Raw genomic sequence first — 21,471 nt, forward strand, 5'->3', positions numbered from 1 at the left:
TCCCAGGGACGTTTTGCTGGCTGCACCACGTGTGACCAGGACCTGCAGTGTGAGAATTCGAAGTCACGGGAGCTACAGCAGGGAGGGCAAGGCTGAAGGAAAGCAGTTAACACTCTGGATCTTTCTAGACAGGCTCAAGGACCCCAACGATCTGTCAAACCTGGTGCAACTCAGGAGCAAGCTGGCCCGAGTTCTGAGGCCATCTTGTAAGCCAGAGTGTGGGCATAGAACCGAAAATGAGGCAGGATCAGAGCCAGAAAAGTACCATTCATAGTATTCATCTAGGGAAGAGGGCTGGCGACAGGAGTTTTTCTTGGGGCAGCTAGTTAGACCGAACCCGACGCCCAAGCTGGTCCCAGAGGGTATGACAGGCTTGCAAGTTCACTCCAGAGCGCTGCTTTAACAACTCACGGACTATACAAGTCAGAGTCACCCCCACGTCCCCCACGAGCCCCAATTTTAGAATATAAGAAAAACCTTTCTTTCATATTTGCTCTCCCCATCCTCAATCTCCCAGGGGGACTACAATTTTTCCCAACTGGTAATGAAAACAAAACCACTGGATGGATTTTGACATGGCCAATTCCAACCATGGGACGTGGGACTCGGGCGTGAACTCTGACTTGTGGCCACACAACTGTCCCTGGTGATGTAACACTCAGTCTGACCTGTGTGTGGCTGCCCGGAACCCTGGGTTCAGAAACTCCTGCTACTGAGAGAAGAGGCTCCCTTTTATCAAGATGTCAGAGCAACTCCCAGCACCAGCCAGAGGTGCTCCGCTGATCCCTCCTCCTCATAGCCAAGTGTCAAAGCTTTTCAGAGGGACAATCTCCATGACAACAGAGACTGGATCAGGGCACAGGCATCAACTGCCACACAGGTGCTACGGTGGCTGACAGAGAGCACAATCCCACTTCAGCAGCCAGGTCCTGTCTTCTTGATGCTGAGTGGAACCAACAAACAGACCGAGAAAAACCAGATCCCACAATAGGTGAAAAGTTTCGAAAAGAACTGTGTGGTGGGGACCAAGCTCTGACTCTGGAAGCGTAGTCAGACACCACCACTCTCTGAGCCCTGCGGCAAGGAGCAGAGGATACAAAAAATCTGGCAAGACCTAGCACCAGTTCTCCCTTGGGAGGGCTCAGCAAAGTGCACCCGGAAGGCGACTCACAGGTGCACCGACACATGTTCCCTCGGTCACGGCTCCACGGCCCCACTGGCAAATATATTCAGCACACGTGTGCCTGGTGGGGGCCTTCACTGCCGATGTCTCCCACGCTCTGCATGCTGCCGGGTGAGGGAAAGCAAACCACCCGGAGGCAGCCCCCCTACGTTTCGCCCACTCCTTAATGGCGGCCCCCCTGATTCAGCCAGCTTCAAAGGGACAGAGACCAAACCTATGGTTTACAAACCTTATCCGAAGTCATGTCACCTACTTACCTGAATAAAACCCCCACCCCCAATCCCCCCACCCCCGCCCCTTGCAGGAAGGGGTACGTTTCGGTCCACTGCTTCTTTTTCACGGCAGTAACTGGAAGAGAGTCAGAGAAGGTAGTGTGAGAGGGAGGAACATTCTGTTTCGTCTTCAAAAATAAAGATCTCTTGAAAGTGTCCTCTGGGGCTGTATAAAAAGCTGCCTTCAGTTCTCCTTCGTGGCTGTCTCCAGGGGCTCATCTTCCAGGCTAAAGCTCAGCTTGTCAGCAAGCCCCTCAAACTGCTTGCTCAGGCTGCCCGCCGAGTCCACGAACATGTTCGGGATGTCTTTGCCAAAGTAAATCTTGCTGTTGGACGCGATGGCCTTGTACTTCATCAGCTGCAGATACTCAGGCGTCAGCTTCAGCTGGGACAAAAACAAAAAAGGAACTCAGGTGGAGCCCTGGTAGAGAAAGCTGGGGCGGCACCCTTCAGAGCTCACACACAGAGGGTCTCTGTCAAAGACCGATCTCCCCCACCGCCCTATTTTTCATGGCCCTGCGTGCTGTCACATCGGCAATGGGGTAACTGTATCTCTAACAGGGACAGGGGAATGTCTGTGGCCCTCGGAATTCAATACATCTACAGCAAGCTAATTTTTAAGCTGCTCAATTCGTAGGGCCCACACATGCTGTTGGAAGTATCCAAATGGCCCTAGGCAGATAAAAGGCTCCTCACCCCCACTCTAAGACAAAGCAGTCTCAGATCTCCCAGACACAGTTGCAAGAGTCTCAGGAGTTTCCATGTTTAACACAAATACGAAACTCCCATCAAGGCCTGTGTTTCTTCTTCAAAAGATTTACTGATTTATGTATTTGAAAGGTAGAGCGAGACAGAGGGAAGGAGGCAGACAGACACATACAAGTACACCCCACCTGCCACCCACTGGGTCACTCCCCTGATGGCTGCAGCAGCCAGGTGCAGGCCAGGCTGAATCCACCCTGGTCTCCCACACGGACGGCAGGGGCCCAAGCCCTTGGAAGGCCTCTTTCAAAGAGAAGTCCTCCCCCAGCCCAGCAGTCCTCAGCGCTGGCCACAAGGGCCTTTGTGTGAGGGCAGCTGTTCGCCCCGGGGAATCCTCAAGCAGCATTAGAGTACCTCAAAAAGTCTGTGGAAGTGGAATTAAAGTATCAGTTGATTTTGGTGCATAAAATATATTTTTAAAAAGATTTATTTATTTGAAAGTCAGAGTTACAGAAAGAGAGGGAGAGACAGAGACAGAGACGAATCTCCCATCTGCTGGTTCACTAGCCAGATGGCTGCAATGGCCGGGGCTGGGCCAGGTTGAAGCCAGGAGCTGGGAGCTTCATCCAGGTTTCCACCTGGGTGCAGGGGCCCAAGCACTGGGGCCATCTTCTGCTGCTTTTCCCAGGCTTTAGCAGGGAGCTGGATTGGAAGTAGAGGAGCCGGGACAGGAACCAGTGCCCATATGGGATGTTGAGGCCATGGCTTTACCTGCTATGCCATGGCACTGGCTGCAGTATAATTTCATAATACATGGAAAATGCATATTTTGAAAAAATTATGTATGAATTTCAATTTTTTTGCACTACAATAAATTCATACCTTTGATTCCATTTTCCCACAAACTCCATACAGACCCAAACTCCAAGCTGTCCCCTCCCCAGGCTGTACTGGCCTTCACCTTGTTTGCTTCGGCTATTTTCAGGGCAGTGTAGCACTCGGCGTCGGCCTTTGCCTTCTCCCGGGCCAGGAACGCAGCGTCTGAGGGCAAGAGCGCAGAGCTGGGTGAAGCGCACACTCTCTGAAGACCCCCTCCTGGTCCCTGCACCGTTTCCCTCAGCTGCCATTGTGACCCTGGGGAGTCTGCCGGCATGCTTGGGGTCCTATTGTATAAGCTGTTGTAAGGATAACCAAGAAGAAAAAGTGCTTTGAGAGCGGCCGCCTGTGGTGGGAGTAGTCTGCAGCTGTGCCTCTAAACCCTCACTTTGACAGCATGATCACAGGAGGCCCTGCTTCCCAGAGACGCGTCCTGCTCCCACACGCGTGCTTCTTCTGTGGCTCCATCCCTGTGAAGCCAAGTCCTAGGACCCCGTCTGCAGCTCCAGGTCCAGAGCCTCCCGTCTCACTCCTCTTGTGCTAACTCACAGCGACTCAGCTGACACAAGCCTGAGCGAATGCCATGCCGTAGTACAGACCCTCACCTGTCTGGATTAAGACCTGCTGAATTCTGGGGCTGGTGCTGTGGCACAGCAGGTTAAAGCCATGGACTGTGGTGCCGCATCCCATATGGCACTGGTTTCAGTCCTGGCTGCTCCACTTCCAATCCAACTGCTGCTAATGTGCCTGGGAAAAGCAGGGGAGGATGGTCCAAGTCCTTGGGCCCCTGTACCCACACAGGAAACCTGGAAGAAGCTCCTGGCTCCTGGCTTTGGCCTGGCCCAGCCTTGGCCATTGCAGCCATTTAGAGAGTGAACCAATGGATGGAAGACCCCTCTCTCTGTAACTCTGCTTTTCAAATAAGTAAAATATACAAAGAAAAAGAAAAAATTCTACTGAATCCCATAATGCAAGCAACACACGTCCCTGATCAGCTGAGAATGGCTTTCTGTCAGGCTGATGTCAAGTTGTAGTCTCCACGCCTGTGCCTTGGGAGCGAGGCCAGCCTCACGTGAGCCATATCTGTAGCAAAGGGGCTGGGGAGAAAGGTCAGTCTGTGGGTGGGTTCCTGAGCAGGAGCCTGCGGTGCGGCTGGGGTGCTGGCCCTCGCACCTGGTGACAGGTACTTCTAAGAAACGGCACTGTGTTTTCTTGCTGGGAGCGACCACTCGGAGAAACCACTGACCCGTGAACTCCTAATGGGCTCCTCAAGGGGCCTGCGTGAGGCCTGGTGATGAGAACAACTGTAGCTAACACAGTGTAGCCTGAGGCTGGGCCATGTGGCCCCACCTTCGACCTGGCTCTGCTTGACGTCAGGTGCACAGGAAGTGAAACGGGGGATGGTGGGAAGGGGCAAGGGCTTTGGAATCGAAGGTGGGTGACATTCAGAAAATCCAGCCACGAGAGCCCATCTCTCCAGCGACAGTGCTGCTGGTGCTGAGAGCGCGTTGTCTTCAACGCTTGCTCCCCACCTGGTCCCTGCGAGCAGCTTGGGGGTCAGAAGTGGCGCTGACTTTGGAGGAGGGGTTCCTGGCCTGGCTCCCCAGCTTCCCTGGGGCCCAGGTAACTGCAGGGCCCTGAGCGACCGTGTGACTTTCCTTTCCTTTTGCCTAACACAATGCCTAGCACCTAACAGCTCTGCACCAGGGCCTGGGGGACGAATGTGCGCTCTCTGGAGTAGAAACTGACATCAGCTGGGTGTCCAAATCTCCTCCAAACTCCGGCCTGAGCGTGCAGAAAGCCGAGGCTTCAGAGCAATCAGGACACCCTAGAAGGGAGGTTAAAGAGCGTAGGAAATGACACGCCCATCGGCTTGCCACAGAGCGGGGTCTGAGGGAAACTCAGGCATGCACGCACGTCACTCCTGCTCACCTTCGATTTCCGAAATCCGCTTCTCAGTCTCCTTCTCCATCACCTTCTGCCCATAGGTGATTTCTGCCACCTGAGCCACTTTTTCTGCCTCTGTTATAGAGGAAGTTGAGAAGTTAGAGCTCTGGTACTTCAACAGCTGGTTAACGTCACCCACCCCTGACCTGAGTGCCCCCATGCACAACAGCAGGTAAGCTGATGGAGAGCCACGGTCCCCAGCAGGCAGCCGGGGCAGGTGCACAGGGCACACATGGAAGGGACTGGTGAGCATAGCACTGCACGTCAGCACAAGACAGCCACCGAGGGGACTGGGGCCCAAGGGAGGACCGAGCCCTAACTCCTTTCCTAAGTCACCAGGGTCCTTCTGAAGGAACAATTTAAGCAGTAAGGTGCTCCCTAACAGGTTTCTACCTAGCACTGCACGTTAGGGAGCAGTCAGGTGGGTTGTTGATAAGACGGTGTAGTGATTTAAGAACACACGTTCGGGGCCAGACTCCCAGGATCTGAACACCAGCTCCACCACCAACGCACACGAGACCTTGGCATGTCACTTAAGCTCTCTGTGCTCCAGTTCAACAGAATGAGGTTAAGGAGAGTATGTACCTCACATGGTAGGTGTGAGGACGTGCTTAGGAAAGCACAGTGCTTGGGGCTGACACTGTGGTGTGGCGAGTAAAGCTGCTGCCTACAATGCCGGCATCCCACAAGGCCGCCAGGTCATGTCCCAGCTGCTCCACTTCCAAGCCAGCTCTCGGCTAATGCACCTGGAAAAAGCAATGGAGGATGGGCCAAGTGCTTGGGGTCTGGCTACCTCCATGGGAGACCTGGTAGAAGCTCCTGGCTTCGGCCTGACCCAGTGCTGGCTGTTACAGCCATCTGGGGAGTGAACCAGTGGACGGAAGATCCCTGTCTCCCCGTCTCTCTGCAACTCTTTCAAAATAAATAAATATTTTTTTAAAAAAGTACAGGGTTCATGGTGCCCAGGAAGTGTTAGCCATCATTAGGAATGGGGCCAGCATTGTGGCACAGTGGATTAAGCCATGGTCAACGCTAGTATCCCATAGAGGAGTGCTGGTTGAGTCCTGGGTGTTCTACTTCCTGTCCAGCTCCCTGCTAATGTGCCTGGGCCCCTGCCACCCATATGAGAGAACAGCATGGATTTCCTGGCTTCAGCCTGCATGATCCCTGGCATTGTGGGTGGCCATTTGGGGTGTGAATCAAAGGCTTGAAAACCTCTGTCTCTCCTACTCTGTTACTCTGCCTTTCAAATAAATAAATAAATAAATAGATAAATCTTAAAAAAAAAAAAAAAAAAAAAAAAAAAAACCAGGAAGGGCTGCTCTCATTTAACCCACTATATCCCACCATCCTATACACAGGACAACTATAAAAACTTAAATTAAGCAATAAATATATCACATATGGTAACTTTGAAACAATTATTATGATCTTGAAATGCAGATCTGAAAACTTAGGTCGCAATGGGTTAAGCACTTAAAACCCGTCACCCCTGGCCATGATGTCAACTCTGCATGGACATCAGCCCTGCATGAGGGGACATTCTACAGGACCCAGTAGTCTGTCCACGCCTGTGCCTCCCCTGCATGTCCCTGCTGCCCCCAGCCCTCCTGCCCAGAGACAGGGTCGCAGAACCCCTGTCACACCAATGAGGGCCTTTTTACGCTCCGTCTCGGCTTCCTTCTCCACCACCTTCTGTTTCTGGGCTGCAATGAGCAGCTTTGTCTTCTCGCTCTCCCTGCAGAGGAGAAAGGGATGCCACGGTGAGGCCACTAGGAGACGCGTCTGAGGGACCCCGTGCTCCCTGCAGAAGTCACGGTCTGGGATTTCTTACTCTCTTCTGAAGCCGTGCAACGGCCGGGTGAGGGCTGGCCTCGGGTGGACAGTACCATGGCTCTCCTCCTCCCCCAAGGTAACTCATTTGTGGGCAAGAAATACCGAACTGCAGTGAGATACGCCTGCCTATCCAGTCAATTGTTTTCCTCTCCGCCCTGCACTGTGGCACGAGCCAGTGAATGCAAACGTGGCCCCTTGGGCCTTGTAGAAGCACCCTGCTCCACAGGGCTCGGTCACAGTGCCTGCAACCAGCTGCCCGATCTCCCAGCAGTCACTGGCGCACACACTCCAGGAAGGGAGCAACTGCAGAGCCTGCCCTGTTAACTCAGGGGTGGGATGAGGTGGCGGGGGGTCAGCTGGGCGCAGGATACACTCACATCAGCTCATAGTTTCTGCGGATGGCCTCGGGAATGTTGGGCTTTGTCACCCGCACAGCCTGGAGGGCAGAAGAGTAACAGACAGGAGAGTGAGGGTGGCAAGGAGTGCAAGCAGTGCCCAAAGGCCGTTCACCATCCTGCACAGAAATGGCGTCCCTTGGGTGAGGGTATGCGACGTCAGAGGGAGTGGCAGTGCTTACCTGGATGACAAGCCCGGGGGCCATGGAGGTGAGGTCTTGTTGCAAGGCCAGTTTGAGATTTTCATCGATCTGATCTGAAATCAAGAAAGACCCAGAGAGAGCAGGTGGCATGTTAGCTAGAAGGGGGAGGACGGTCTGGGGAGAGAGTGCGACCTGACCATGGCCATTTCTCGGTCATCTGTGGCCAAACAAGAGCCTCTGAGGAACAGCTTCCTCTTATCCATGCCAGGCTGAGGCCCACAGAAGCCAGGTGGTGGCCAAAAGAAGGAAGCTGCGTAACTGGCACACGCGGTTATTCGGGTTAAGACAGCACTCTCCTCAGCTGCCCTGTCAGTGAGCAAGGGCTTGGATGTTCCCGCGCCTTGGATCTGCTCTTAGCCGTTGAGCACTGAGCGAGCGAGGGGCCTGACCATCTGACAGCTGGAGATAACCACTACATTCCACATTTGTTCATTTAAACAGAACACCCACCAAACCTTCGGAAAGATGACCTGTACCCTCTGTAAGATAAGAACAGTTATTTATCAGATCAAATTATATCTGAGCCAGGGTGGAAACCTGTGGCCCCTGGCCAGGAACCTGCTATGGGAAACTAGAAGAAATATTTTGCAAGGCATTTCAAACTCCTGATAAGTTATTCATCTGTTCTGGTCCTGTTGATCGAGGCCAGTGAAATTATGTCCGAGTAAACACAAAAAGGTTCCCCTGGGAAGCTTTTCAACAAGTACTCAACGGCAGGGCAGAAGAAGTGAGGAAGCTTCTGCGGGGCCCTGGTGACAGTTGAGGCGGTCACGGTCCTAAGAGGGAGCACCCAAGGACTCTGGGGGCTCAAGGAACAGGGCCGGACACACACCTCACCTTTATGGACGCAGATTCTAAGCAAGATTCTTGCGTGCCAGCAAGACTGGCATTTAAAAAGGAAAAAAGCATGAAAGCACTTTCTCTCGGCTCCTCTAAACAAGAAACTACTTTCATGAAGCCACCAAGGTTGTCAGACAGTAAGAAGTGTTCTAATGAAAAACAATTCAGTGGTTTAATTTTCTTTTTGAGAATGTTAAAGATCCATTATCTTTTGCTATTTCAAGTGCTTTGAAATGTTCACTTCATGGTACAAGTCCTAAAACAATGGCTGGAGAGAGAATGAATATTTTATAAAACTCTGTTTGGGATAAAAAAAAAATCAGCAATAAATTTACCAACATTTTCTTAAAAAGCACACGGAATCCTAGGGCTGGCATTGTGGTAGAGAGGGTTAAGCTGCCACCTACAATGAGGCTATCTCATATGAGTGCCGGTTCAAGTCATGGTGGCTCCACTTCCAATCCAGCTCCCTGCTAATATGCCTAGGAAAGCAGCAGCAGATGGCCCAAGTGTTTGGACCCCTGCCACCCATGTGGAAGACCCGGATAGAGTTCCAGGCTCCTGGCTTTGGCTTGGACTAGCCCGGCCATTGTGGCCATCTGGGGGAGTGAACCAGTGGAGAAAGATCTCCTTCTGTCCCTCTCTCTCACTCTGCTTTTCAAATAAACAAATAAATCTTTAAAAAAAAAAAAAAAAAAAAAGAGTAGTTGTACTACTGGTTAAAAATGCATTGACTTTTGGCATTGGCTCCTGGAAAATTTCTAGAGGCAAGTTTAAACAACACTATCAGTAACGAGCTTCGAGTTACGGAAACGGTTCCTTCCTCTGCTGCTGAAGTTGGGCTGTGCTTGCTCTGACCAGGTAAAAGGACAAAAGGGGTTTACTTAACAATAGAATCCCATTTTTTTAAAAAGTGTTTCCTAATCTACCTCTATAGGTACAGGGGGAAAAATAATAAACACAAATGCTCTAGGGACTGTAAGGGGAACTGTAAGTTCTCATCTCACTTCTAGAATTAACTGTAAACCACACCATCCACATCACCCACTCCCTGGGTGCTCTACTTTCGGGTGGCTTGGTGAAAATACTAGGTGGCAGCCAGGAGAGGAAGCAGCCACTAGCTGTGCCTTCCTCGCTTTGACATGGTGGGGCTGGATCGTCTCTAAGGTTCTTCCAAAATTGACCTTGTGCTCTTTGCAGAAGGCTGATTTCAGGCCAGTGGGAACACTTTTCCATTCCAGTCCTCTGATTCAGGCCGGAAGGGAACACCCCACCAGGGCTATTCTGTGTGCAGAGATCCACCGCTCTGCGGATCTTCCTCCAGGATCCTAACACTGCTGGGTGCGCCCTCTGTGACTGCACAGCCGAACTGGAGCGGGGACAGGCAGGGGAGACTTTCTCACCGAACAGCTCGATGTAGACCTCTTGAAGCGTATGCACACTGCAGAACTGGTTCAGCTCATGGTGGATCTTGTTGAAGATGAGGGCTTTGTCATAGTCGGCAGTATAGTTCTTCACTATATCGTACACTGGGGGGGAAGGAGATGGCTCAGCACAGGAAGATCCAAGTCCCAGGTTCTGAGATGTGGGTCGGGTGGGGAGCATGTCGGGGAAGGGAAGGTAGAGGTGCAGTGGGTGCATACCTGCATTTGGGACCAGGAAGTTCACCACTTCAATTCTGTCAAAGTAGATCATCACACCGCCACTGTGGGAGGGGAGAACGCACCAGAAGTCACTATGAGATCTGCAATACGCTGCAGTCTCCTATAGGGATGGGCTAGTATGGGAGACGCGGCATAAAAGGGGTTGGAGCTCAGAGGAGGTCAGGAGACCCCTAGAGCTTGGAGCAACAACACAACTGCCCAAGAACTCACACCTCCAACAAACACGCTTGTGAGACTTTTGGGATGTCGGCAAGAAAGGACATGGTTCGTATCTTTTGAATCAGCAATGCCTTTTGCTGAGAACAATCAATTGTTGGGAAAGATGAAAGGAGGTTTCAGAACTTACAGGGTCATTGTGGAATTTTATGGTCAACGTTTCTTGCTTTGGCTATATCACCATAGTTCAGCACTCTTCTTCTCTCAAATATTTATTAGAAAACAGTTTTTCAAATGCACAGAAAAGCTGAATGAATAGTACAACTAACCTACATACCAACACCCAAGTTCAACATCAATACCACTTTACCTTATTTATTGATTTCATTTTTTGCTGAACATTTCAAAGTTGCAGTTATATTTTACACCTTAATGCTTTAACAAGCACTGCCTGACAGTAACCTCCGTAATCATGAAAATTAGCAGTAATTTTTTAGTATCATCTAATACCCAGATCTTAAGTAAATTCCCCCAGCTGTTCCTGTTGTGGACCAAATTGTGTGCTCACATATTGATGCCCAGTGCGACCTTATTTGGAGATACGACCTTTAGGAAGGTCACTGGAGTTAAGCAGATCGTAAGGGTGAGGCTCCGATCCTACAGGACTGAGGTCTGTACAACAAGAGGAAGACACTGAATCAGAGCCCTCTCTCTCCTGGCGGGTGCAGTAAGGCCATGCGAGGACACAGCAAGAAGGCAGTCATATGCAAGCCAGGAATTGAGGTCTCCCAGAAACCAGCCCTGATTTTGCACTGGGAGCCTCCACAACCAGGAGAAAACAAATGTCTGTGGTCTAAGCAGCCCAGCCTGTGGTGCTCTGTTACGGCAGCCCGAGCAGACCAAGACAGTTCCCACGTAGCTTCCATAGCTGCCAGGTTTGAACCAGGTTCTAACCAAGGTCCACCACTGCGTGTCCCTTTTCAGAGATCTTCATTTATTTGAAAGGGAGAGTGACAGAGAGAGAGGGAGAGAAGAGAGAGAGAGATCTGTCATCCTCTGGTTTCCTCCCTAAATGACTAAACAGCTGAGGCGAGGCCAGGCTAAAGCCGGGAGCCGAGAATTCCGTCCTGGTCCCTCACGGGCGTGGTAGGGGTCCAGGTATCTGGGCCATGACTGCCGCCTTCCCAGGTGCGTCAGCAGGAAGTTGGGTTGCACGCAGAGAAGCGGCCCTCTGAAAAGGCAGCTTCACCTGGTGTGCCGCAGTGGCTGTCCCTGCATTTGCTCTTGTCAGCGGTAAGCCCCCTTTCAGTCCTGCACCCCACCTAACTCAATGACTTTGTTGGGAGAGCAGGCCGGTTCTGTGGGCTGCCTATGTGGCGTCTTTCACCTGCTCACTACATCCCAGCTTAGACGCTCGTTGCCTTTCAGCTGGGCCACGTACAGGTTCTCTCGGATGTTCTGCCTGGGAGGGGGTCTCTTCTACCTTCATGGTGCTCTCCAGTTAGCGATGCTCAAGCTGTCATGTATCTGCTAAACACATTCAGCGGGCCGGACTGTCGCTAATGTAAGTGCTAACTTCTGGTGGCGTGCCAGCCCCTCCTAAGCCTTCTATGATGTTCTCTACTGTCCTCCATAACCTGGTCAGGTCAGAAACTAGGGCACTAGGGCCAGAGAACCGGGTGCCTCCCCGACACGGTCTCTTGGCACAGTCCGCCAGCCAGCCTTTCCTCTCACTTCTCTGGACTTCAGTGTTACTCTGGGCACCTTACCTGGTCCCACAGGGCACGTTCTTCACTTCATCTGTCTGGAGTGTGGTCTGGAAACAGAGGAAACACCAAATGCCGTAAGGTGGGCAGTGACAAACAGAGCCCTACGTGGCCTTGCCCTTGGCTGTCTGGGTCGCGTTTTGCCCGTGTTAACCATGAATGCCCTTCCGAATCCTGCTCCTTCCTTTCAGGCTGAGATGCAAAGCCAAGCCAGGCGCCTAGCCCAGCTTCCTGCAGGTGGATCCCCAAGTGAACCAGCTGCGTACTAAGGATCTGGCGAAGGAGCTCTGGCTTTTTCTGCAGTGTCTCCAGACCTGGGTTTCCTTCTACTCTTCTGTCAACTGGCTGGTTCAGAACCAGCAGACTCCTACTGGGCTTGTCTCGGACTGCCACACCTGCTCAGCCCATTTTCAGGACCACGCCAGGCCCCAATGAGATAACGCACCCCAGTGCACTCTGAAGGCCAGAAGCATGGTGAGTGGCTGAGAAACTCCCAGGGAGAACGCCTGTGAGGTGCCGCAGGACATCTGCCTGTCAGCTTCAAAGTCATTCCCGGAATCGCTTCAGCCTTCACAGGCTGACCCGCTTCAGAGGTGGCCGATCGAACTCCGCCAGGCTTTAGGTCTGCTGCAACTCATCTTGTTCTCTCCAGTCCAACTGCCCTCCCCCCCCCCCCCCGCCCAAAAAAAAAAAAAAAAGTTCCTGTTTCGGAGATTCAAATAAGAACCAGTAAAATCACCACGTTTTATTTTTATCTACTGCGGTAGCCTGTGACTTAAAGCAGACACACGTACCTGACTTCTCCTTCTATACATTCAGAACAGATCCTTCAACGGCTTTGTCTTCAAGTGAAGAGATAATTCCCGGCTGGGGCTGATGGGCCGAGGTAAGGAGCCCAGTCAGCCAGTTCAACAACCAAGTACGGCGCCAAGAGCCTCGCTCTTGGAGCCTGTGTGTACATGTATCTGCAGGCCAATCTCTGAGAGAGCATTCGCTCATCCGGTGGCTAAGTAATTTCCAATCACGTATCAGTCAACGGGCCCAATTTGCAGCTGTCCCACCACACCGCACAAGCCATGTATACCTGCACAGACTTATAGGAGGTGATGAAAGGGAGCATGAGATGGAAACCAGGGCCGCTGGTGGAAGTCAGGAGGGCACCGCCTCTGCATGGGAGAGAGAGAGGCAGGTTCAGTTTGTCAGAGGGATCTATTAGACCCATACCACATGGACCAACTGTCTCTTCGGCCCCATGAACATATAATACAGAGGAACATGGGCCAGAGCCATGTCCTCCCACTTAGCTTCACCCTAATACTCTAGGAAGCCTCATGGGTAAACAGAAAACCATTATTCACGCTTGTTGAACGAGAAAACTAAGCATACATGCTGAGTGACATAAAGACAGAATCTCTGGCTATACTTAAGACAGGATGTCAGTTTTACTTTGTCTATGTGGCTCGTGGCAATCTATCAGGACAACTGAATCCAGTAATATGAGTATGGCTATCAGTTAACTGCACTAGTATTGGAGTCTGCTGACACGACCGGCCAAAAGAATTATGTACTTTAAATATTTGTTTTAGCTGTAGAATTACTTTTCTAATCAAGTTGAATGTACGTGATAAAAAATAAAGGCTTTTATGGGAACATGTAAGCAGACGGCGATGCCAACCCAAAACCAAAGTTCCAGGACTTGCTGTTGGCAATGTAGAAAGAAGAGCCAGGGAGCAAACAGAAGGGCTCCACAAAGATTTGGGAGCAAAAAACTTGGTCGTGGAGGTTAGACTAAAAAGAAAACACCCAAGACTTAAAGGCACTTCTTTGCTTTATATTATGAAGTTAACATGATTTAAAAAAAAAATGGGCTGCTTTACTGTCAGAACCACTTCCCAAGACTTGCCTTGGCATGTCAATCAACCTGCAGGTGCTTTCATTTTTTTTTTTTTTATGAAGTGTTAATTTTAGGAGAGTGGCCCCAAAGGGCAGAGCAGGCTGTCTTCCCCAGTTGCCTTCAACAACGGGGACTTAGCTGGCTTTTAGCCAGGGAACCCAGGGGGTGGAGAGCCAAGACTCCCAGAGGGATACAGGAGAAAGCAACATTTTGGTGATGATCTCAAGAGATAACGCTTTCCTTCAGGCTTCATCTCTTAACCCAAATACGGGTTTCTCAATTCTCGTCTGTGGCATCATCTTACAACGCTAAGGGAAGCTTCAAATTCCCGTATCTCTCTCTCTCTCTCTCTCTCTCTCTCTCACACACACACACACACACACACACACACTTTGCAATGGTCATGGACACTGACAGAAATCTCAAGACTTTCCTATTCAATAAAATATAAACAGGCGGCAGAATCTGCCTTACTGGTGCCTTAGGTAACCGAGTCCTTTCACAGCTTCTACCTGACTCTGGCTTACCTGTAATACACCCCAATATGACCCTCTTCTATCTTGTGCACGGCTGAGAAGAGAGAAGCACAAAAGAAACTGGAAGCCACAGCCACCACCGCTCCCAGCTGAGCCATTGGTGAGCCTTTACCCTGAGGAAGAAGACACAGGAAGACGTGTGTGGTCCCATGAGCAGGAGAGAGGCTGCGGCCAGGGACAGCCTCTCCCTAGGAGTGAGTCGGGGTCAGCCTGTGCAAGCAGGAACACGGGCTACATCCCGACTTCATTTCCCCCTTTTCTTGGTCAACATCCCCCCACTCCTTAACGCTGCGACTCTGCTCCCCCGCCAGACACGGTCCCTGTGGGAGGAAGAGCCGGTGCCAGCTGGGCAGGGTTCCGGACACAGCCAGCTCTTCCTGCGAACAGGAACGCGCGGGCTCCCGGGGCCTCTGGCTCAGGGAAGAGGCAGCTGTAGTACACTGGCCCAAATTACAGAGCATGGCCGCTGACAGGCGGTTGTGGCCACGTAATCCTGGCCCTAATTGCCTGCCGTAGCGAAGGAAACCATCATTTACTCCTCTGGGATGCTGGCTGGCGTGCCAGCACGCGAGCAGAGTTCCGGGGCAGGATTCCCCAGCTCAGGTGCACCTCTGGCCCTCAGTGGGACTGAAGCCACACTCCTTCCCGTTACACTTGGGCGTCCCCGGCTGGGAGGCTCTCAGCTCCTGCGTCTAACCGTGTCCGGGCACCAGGACGCCCAAGTGCTGGCATCTAGAAACACTGAACGACATGGAGAAACCGCGGGGACTGCTAGCAAAGTTCAGTCGGGGGCGCCTGGGTTCTGCCTCCTGGCCCTCACGTAACTAGGGGGCCAGGTACCTCCGAGGCGGCTTCCAGCTGCCGACTCCAAACGCGTCCCCTTCTGCAAATCCCTGCCCTTCCCGGGTCACCCCCACCCCACCTCGCGCTCCTCCGGGAGAGGCTCGCGCGTGCCCGGCGCCCCGGCTGGGGCTGGGGCTCCTTCAGAGCCTCTGCTCGGTGCCGCCTCGGGGGCTCGTGGAGAGGGGACGGCACAGAAAGGGGTTTCTTTTGCGCCCCGGGGAGAGGGTGCCGGGGCCGCGGCTCTGCAGGATCGCCGATCCGCTCCGACTCGGAGCGGCCGCCAGGCCCAGTGCGCGCAATAAGGGGCGGGGGCCGCGTACCAGGCTGTCCCTCCAGGCGCTCCGTACTCGTCCGAACCCCCAGTGCAACCGCAGAAACCGCCACACCCCTCAGAGCACGCTACTTCCTTCCGGGCCCGTCGCGTCGATGACGCCATCAGTTCACGCGAGAAGACCACACCCACTGCCCTCGCCGCCCCTGGGCCGCCCCGCCCCTCGCGCTCCGAGCGGGCCGTGTGCACAAGATGGCCTCCGGATGGCGCCCGCGCCGCGGCCCGGGCGGATCTGGGCCTGGGGCTTGGCTTTCGCGAGTGGGGCTGAATGAGGCCGAGGGCGGCAGCGGCGGCTCCCGGAGAGGGTGAGGCCGGGCGCGCGGGCCGCGGTTTTTTTCCCCCGGGGGACTGCCCCGGCTCCCGCCTCCCTGTGGGGCCCAGCTGGAGTCGTTCCGCCTCCGGGGCCAGGGACTAGCCGCGAGACGCGAGCCCCGCTGCGAAAGCTGGAAAACCGCCGTGGGCTGTGCGGGTTAGCGCCGCGCCGTGGCTCGCCGTCCACCCCCTGCTTTGCACTGCCTGGGAACTCTGGCCCCCGAGGGTCCGCGCCACACACCCCCACCCCCGCCTCCGCGGCACCGCAGAGAGGACTAACGAGGAATTACTCCGGTTTCACCGAACGGCGTCTGGGGTGGGGGCAGCCACAGCCCGCGAGCGCCACCTTTGCAGTTCCCAGACACCTGGGACTGCCGAGGGGGCGCCCCGGGGGCGGAGGAGGAGCGGAGCTGGTCCCTAAGGTGACTGTTTGCAGGGGAGAAAGCCTCCATCCAGTTGATGGCAGCTCCGCGCAACCGAAGACTTTTTCCCCGGGTTAGACGCAAGCTGGAGATGCTGGGCCAGGCCAGGCCGCCTCGGTGTGGCCAGTTACCTTCCCTGGGTGTGCTCTGGGTGGCTCTGGTGTTCAGCATCCCTGTTGGTTTCTCCCCCTGTGTAGCTCCGCGTCTGCGGATTCAACCAGCATAGAGTTAAATCTCCCTCTCTCTCCACACACACACACACACACACACACAATCTATATAAAGCATGGGGGTGGGGACTGGCGTCGTGGTGCACAGGGTTAAGCCTCCACTTGCCATGCCCAGTGGGTCCCCTACGGCAGTGCCTGCTGCAGTCCCAGCTGCTCTGCTTCCCATCCAGCTCCCTGCCATTGCACCTGGGAAGGCAGCAGAGGACGGCCCGAGTGCTTGGGTCCCTGCCACCCACTGGGAGTTTTCTGACGGAGTTCCTGGCTGCTGGCTTCAACCTGGCCCAGCCTCGGCTGTTGTGTGCATTTGGGGAGTGAGCCAGTGGGTGGAAGATGTCTCTGTGTCTCTCTGGCACTCTGCCTTTCAGGTAGATGAAAAACAAAAAAATTCTCTTCTTTCTTTCTTTCTTCCTCTCTTTCTCTTTTCTTTCTCTCCCTTCCTCCCTCCCTCCCTCCCTCCTTCTTCCCTCCCTCCATTCCTTCCTTCCTTCCATCCATCTCTCTTTTTTTCATCTTCCATCCACCAGTTCACTCCCCAAATGGCTGCAACGGCCAGGGCTGGGCCAGGCCACAGCCAGGAGCTAGGAGCTTCATCTGGGTCTTCCCTGAGGGTGCAGGGGCCCAACCATTTGGGCCACCTTCTGCTGCTTTCCCAGGCCATTAGCAGGGAGCTGGATCAGAAGGGGAGCAGCCAGGACTCAAACCAGTGCCCATATGGGATGCTGGCACTGTAGGCAGAGGTTTAACCTTCTAGGCCACAGCACCGGCCCTGAAAAGTGAATTTTTAAAAAACTGGGTCTGTGCAAAATATGTACAGATCTCTTTATTCTTGCCATTGTTCTTTAAACAGTGCAGTCTAGTAGCTGCAGGGGAGTTTACGTTGTATCAGGTGTTATACTTGATGTAAAAATGGTTTGCTGTCTACAGGGAGGATGTGTGTGAGGTTGTATAGGAATGCCACACCATTTGAGGGATTTTATTATCCATGGATTTTGATATGGGGGGTCCTAGAACCACCCCCCAGATATGGAGGGGTGACTGTGTCTGTCTGAGCCCACAGGGAACTACCTGTTGCTGTCTAGAGGCTGTGTGCCCACCACCCTCAGCGAGTGCCTCTCCTGACCCTGTTGTGTCCCTGCACCCTTCTCTGCCACACATGGGGTAGACACAGCTGGCCAATTTCTCTCTTTCTCTCTTAAGATTCATTTATTTGAAAGAGTCACAAACGGAGACAGAGAGAGATATCTTCCACCTGCTGGTTCACTCCCCAAATGGCTGGGTCAGACTGAAGCCAGGAGCTTCCAGGCCTCCCATTAGGGTGCAAGGGCCCAAGCACTTGAGCCATCCTCTGCTGCTTTCCCAGGCCAGTAGGGAAATGGCTTGGAAGTGGAGCAGCTGGAACTTGAACTGGTGACCACATGGGATGCTGGCGCCGCAGGCAGCGGCTTTGCCCGCTGCACCACAATGCCAGCCCCGTCAGCCAGCCAGTGTCTTGATTGGTCCTATCAGAACTTGAGTGCTTTCTCCCCAGTGTTCAGTGACATAACTCACGTGGGCATGCTTCATCAGTGTTTATTTAGTGGTTGAGTAAGAAAAATGGGAATATTGAGGTTTATCAAGCCGAGGAGTAGGGCTCAGCCTGCAGCGTGGAGCACTTGAATTCCTTACAATTTAAGGATTTCCTGCTGGACTCTGGACCCAGCGGTGGGGTTTTGATCTCAGGGGGCTTTTCCCCAGGTCTGATTACTTGGGTGTGGCCCTGCCCAAAGGGAGGGGCGGACTTCGTAGATGGTGATTTCACAGTTCTCTGAGGGTCCCTTTAAGAGGCCTGTGGTGTTTATGATTCTGTATCCACAGTCACCAAGCAGATAAATCTTAACAGTGTTCAAATACTCGTCTTCAGGGCTGGTGTTGTGGTGCAGCAAGTTCAGCTGCTGCGTGCGACACCAGTTCCATGTCCATCTGGCTCCCAGCCGCTCTGTTTCTGATCCAGCTCCCTGCTAGTCCCCCCGGGAAGGAAGTGGAAGGTGGTCCAAGTGCTTGGGTCCCTGCACTCATGTGGGAGCCCTGCGTGGAGTTCCTGGGTCCTGGTTTTGGCCTGGCCCAGCCACAACCATCATAGCCATCTGAGGAGTGACCCGATGGATAGAAGGTCTCTTTCTGTCACTCTGCCTTTCAAATAAGTAAAATAAATCTTTTTTTTTTTTTAAATCAGTATTTTTAAAGAACTTGTTGCTGAGAGTAGTGGTTAGGCTTAGATACTCTGGAGCCAGCATGCCTGTTTTTTTTTATTCTTTTTAAAAAAATATTTACAGGAGTAATTTTTTTTTTAAAGATTTATTTATTTATTTGGGGCTGGCGCCGCAGCTCACTAGGCTAATCCTCCGCCTTGCGGCGCCAGCACACCGGGTTCTAGTCCCGGTTGGGGCACCGATCCTGTCCCGGTTGCCCCTCTTCCAGGCCAGCTCTGCTGTGGCCCAGGAGTGCAGTGGAGGATGGCCCAAGTCCTTGGGCCCTGCACCCCATGGGAGACCAGGAGAAGCACCTGGCTCCTGCCTTCGGATCAGCGCGATGCGCCGGTCGTGGCGGCCATTGGAGGGTGACCCAACGGCAAAAGGAAGACCTTTTTCTCTGTCTGTCTCTCACTGTCCACTCTGCCTGTCAAAAATTAAAAAAAAAAAAAGATTTATTTATTTATTTGAAAGGCAGGGTTGCAGAGAGGCAGAGAGGGAGAGAGTGAACCATCTGCTGGTTCAGTCCCCAAATGGCTGATCTGAAGCCAGGAGCTTCTTCTGGGTCTCCCACTCAGGTGCAGAGGCCCAAGTTCTTGGGCCATCTTCTGCTGCTTTCCCAGGCCATAGGAGAGATCTGGATCAGAAGTGGGCAGCCGGGACTCAAACTGGCGCCCACGTGGGATGCCGGCACTGCAGGCGTTGGCTTTACTCACCGTGCCACAGCGCTAGCCCCAGACTGCCTGGTTTAAATCCTGTCTTTCCCCGACCCCATCTCTTAGTCACCTTGTGACCTCGGGAAAATGCTTTTAACTATGCCTCAGTTTCTTCATCTGTAGAATGGAAGTAATTAGATTATGAACGTTATAGGATGGCTCATAATTAAATTAATTAATAATTAAAGGATGAAATAAATTCAGAGAAGCGCACACGAGGTTTGGCGTGGTTGGCGTGTTTACTGAGCGTTAGCAGGGCCGATTGAACAGCAAGTCCCTTAAGGAGTTCTTGCATGTTTGTGGCCTTCAGTTATTGATGTGGCAGGGAGTGAGCAGACACAAGCTGAAGGTGACAAGCTGTTGAGTGGTACCCAAGTGAAGTTCTCAGAAGAAAGATACTGCAGTGTGGTGGTGCTTCAGAAAGTGCAACATTGAAATCCACGCAGCGTTGTTTTTGGACAGGCAGAGTTAGACAGTGAGAGAGACAGAGAGAAAGGTCTTCCTTTTTCTGTTGGTTCACCCCCCAAGTGGCTGCTGTGGCTGGTTGTTGTGGCCGGTGCGCTGCGCCAATCCAAAGCCAGGAGCTAGGTGCTTCCTCCTGGTCTCCCATGCGGGTGCCATCCTCCACTGCACTCCCGGGCCACAGCAGAGAGCTGGCCTGGAAGAGGAGCAACTGGGACAGAATCCGGCGCCCCAACCGGGACTAGAACCCAGGGTGCCAGTGCCGCAGGCAGAGAGGATTAGCCTAGTGAGCCGCGGCGCCGGCCTGTGCGGTGTTTTTTAAAAACTATTTCTTTGAAGAGCAGAGTTGAGGGAGAGGGAGAGAGAGAGAATAGATCTTCTGTCCAGTGGTTCACTCCCCAAATGGCTCCAGTGTATGAGGCTGGGCCAGACTGGCAGCAGGAAGCAGGAACGCCATCCAGGTCTCCCACATAGGCGGCAGGGACCCGAGCACTCGGGCCGCCTCTGCTGCCTTCTGAGGTGCACTGGTAGGGAGCTGGAGCAGAAGCAGAACTGGCACTCTGGAATAAGGGTGCCGGCATGGCAGGTGTTGGCTTAACCTGTGTCACCACAGAGCGATAAGATTCACACACCCCAGGACGATTTTAGTGAGGCTGAAGAAAGAGGAGAGAGGAACTCTGTCCTGAACTATTAGGACCTTCTAGAACCCCCCCACCCCACCCCCGCTGGATAAATTAGGATTGGGGTCTTCTAAGGATGAAAGAGGGCTAATGAGGTTTCTTCAAGGCCGTTGGGAAAAGAGATCAAAGACTCATGAAAAAAATCAACTTAGAAGTCAGTTGGAAGTCACCTGCAGATGGTTTTGTGATTATACGTTTTTGCCTGTTTATTAAGGATAATTGCATTAATAAACCGCAATAAAGTGCGCGAGTGAAGCTTTGACACGTGTCCGTCTGTGAAAGCATCAGGAGAATGAGCACATGCAGGTCCCCAGGTCTGCGCACGCCTTTTTGTTTGTTCCTAAGATCTGCCTATTTGTTTGAAAGGCAGAGTTACAGAGACTGAGAGAAATCTGCCATCCGCTGGTTCACTCTCCACACGGCTGTGTGAGCACAGCTGTGCAGGGGCCCAAGCACTTGGGCCATCTTCTGCTGCCTCCCCTGGCTGTTAGCAGAGCTGGCTGGGAAGTGGAGTGGCCGGGACCTGAACAGGCGCCCACATGGGATGCAGTGTTGCAGGCGGCGGCTTTACCCGCTGCGCCACAGCAGCCCTCCCGCTTCCTGAGGCATCCCTCCCCGACCCAGCCCCAAAGTACCCATCTGCTTTTCTCACTCTAGGCTAGTTTGAATCTTGTAGAATTTTATGTAAGTGAAATCACACAGAACAGGATGTACTTGTTTTTTAAGGGGGAAAAGTTGTCTGCCTCTTTTAATTTTGAGATTCATCCATATTGTTGAATATCTCAATAGTTCATTCTTTTTTATTGCTGTGTAGTAGTCCACTGTACAGCTATATATACAATTTGTTTAGCCCTTCCTCTGTTGATGAACATATAGGTTGTTGCCTGTGACTTTTTTTTTTTTTGACAGGCAGAGTGGACAGTGAGAGACAGAGAAAAAGGTCTTCCTTTTGCCGTTGGGTCACCCTCCAATGGCCG

At 52.8% G+C, this 21,471-nt stretch overlaps 1 protein-coding gene across 3 annotated transcripts; it reads right to left on the reverse strand.

The window, feature by feature from the left end:
* Positions 1 to 1,471: 1,471 nt before the first annotated feature.
* Positions 1,472 to 15,542, reverse strand: ERLIN2 (ER lipid raft associated 2). 3 transcript variants are annotated; one of them, XM_062213634.1, is made up of 12 exons: positions 15,434 to 15,542; positions 14,262 to 14,383; positions 12,925 to 13,006; positions 11,844 to 11,890; positions 9,898 to 9,959; positions 9,658 to 9,783; positions 7,394 to 7,467; positions 7,194 to 7,252; positions 6,627 to 6,718; positions 4,966 to 5,055; positions 3,119 to 3,198; positions 1,472 to 1,840 (listed from the first exon to the last, which is right to left on the reverse strand). In XM_062213634.1, exons 2-12 carry the CDS (start codon positions 14,366 to 14,368, stop codon positions 1,640 to 1,642), a joined length of 1,020 nt encoding a protein of 339 aa, XP_062069618.1. In that variant the 5' UTR covers positions 14,369 to 14,383; positions 15,434 to 15,542; the 3' UTR covers positions 1,472 to 1,639. The 3 variants fall into 3 exon arrangements, with proteins under 3 accessions (XP_062069618.1, XP_062069620.1, XP_062069619.1); XM_062213636.1 differs by lacking the exon at positions 15,434 to 15,542 and adding an exon at positions 15,193 to 15,341; XM_062213635.1 differs by lacking the exon at positions 15,434 to 15,542 and adding an exon at positions 15,111 to 15,155.
* Positions 15,543 to 21,471: the final 5,929 nt, after the last annotated feature.

This window comes from Lepus europaeus, chromosome 16 (genome assembly GCF_033115175.1).
Source record: "Lepus europaeus isolate LE1 chromosome 16, mLepTim1.pri, whole genome shotgun sequence".
NCBI lineage: Eukaryota > Metazoa > Chordata > Mammalia > Lagomorpha > Leporidae > Lepus > Lepus europaeus.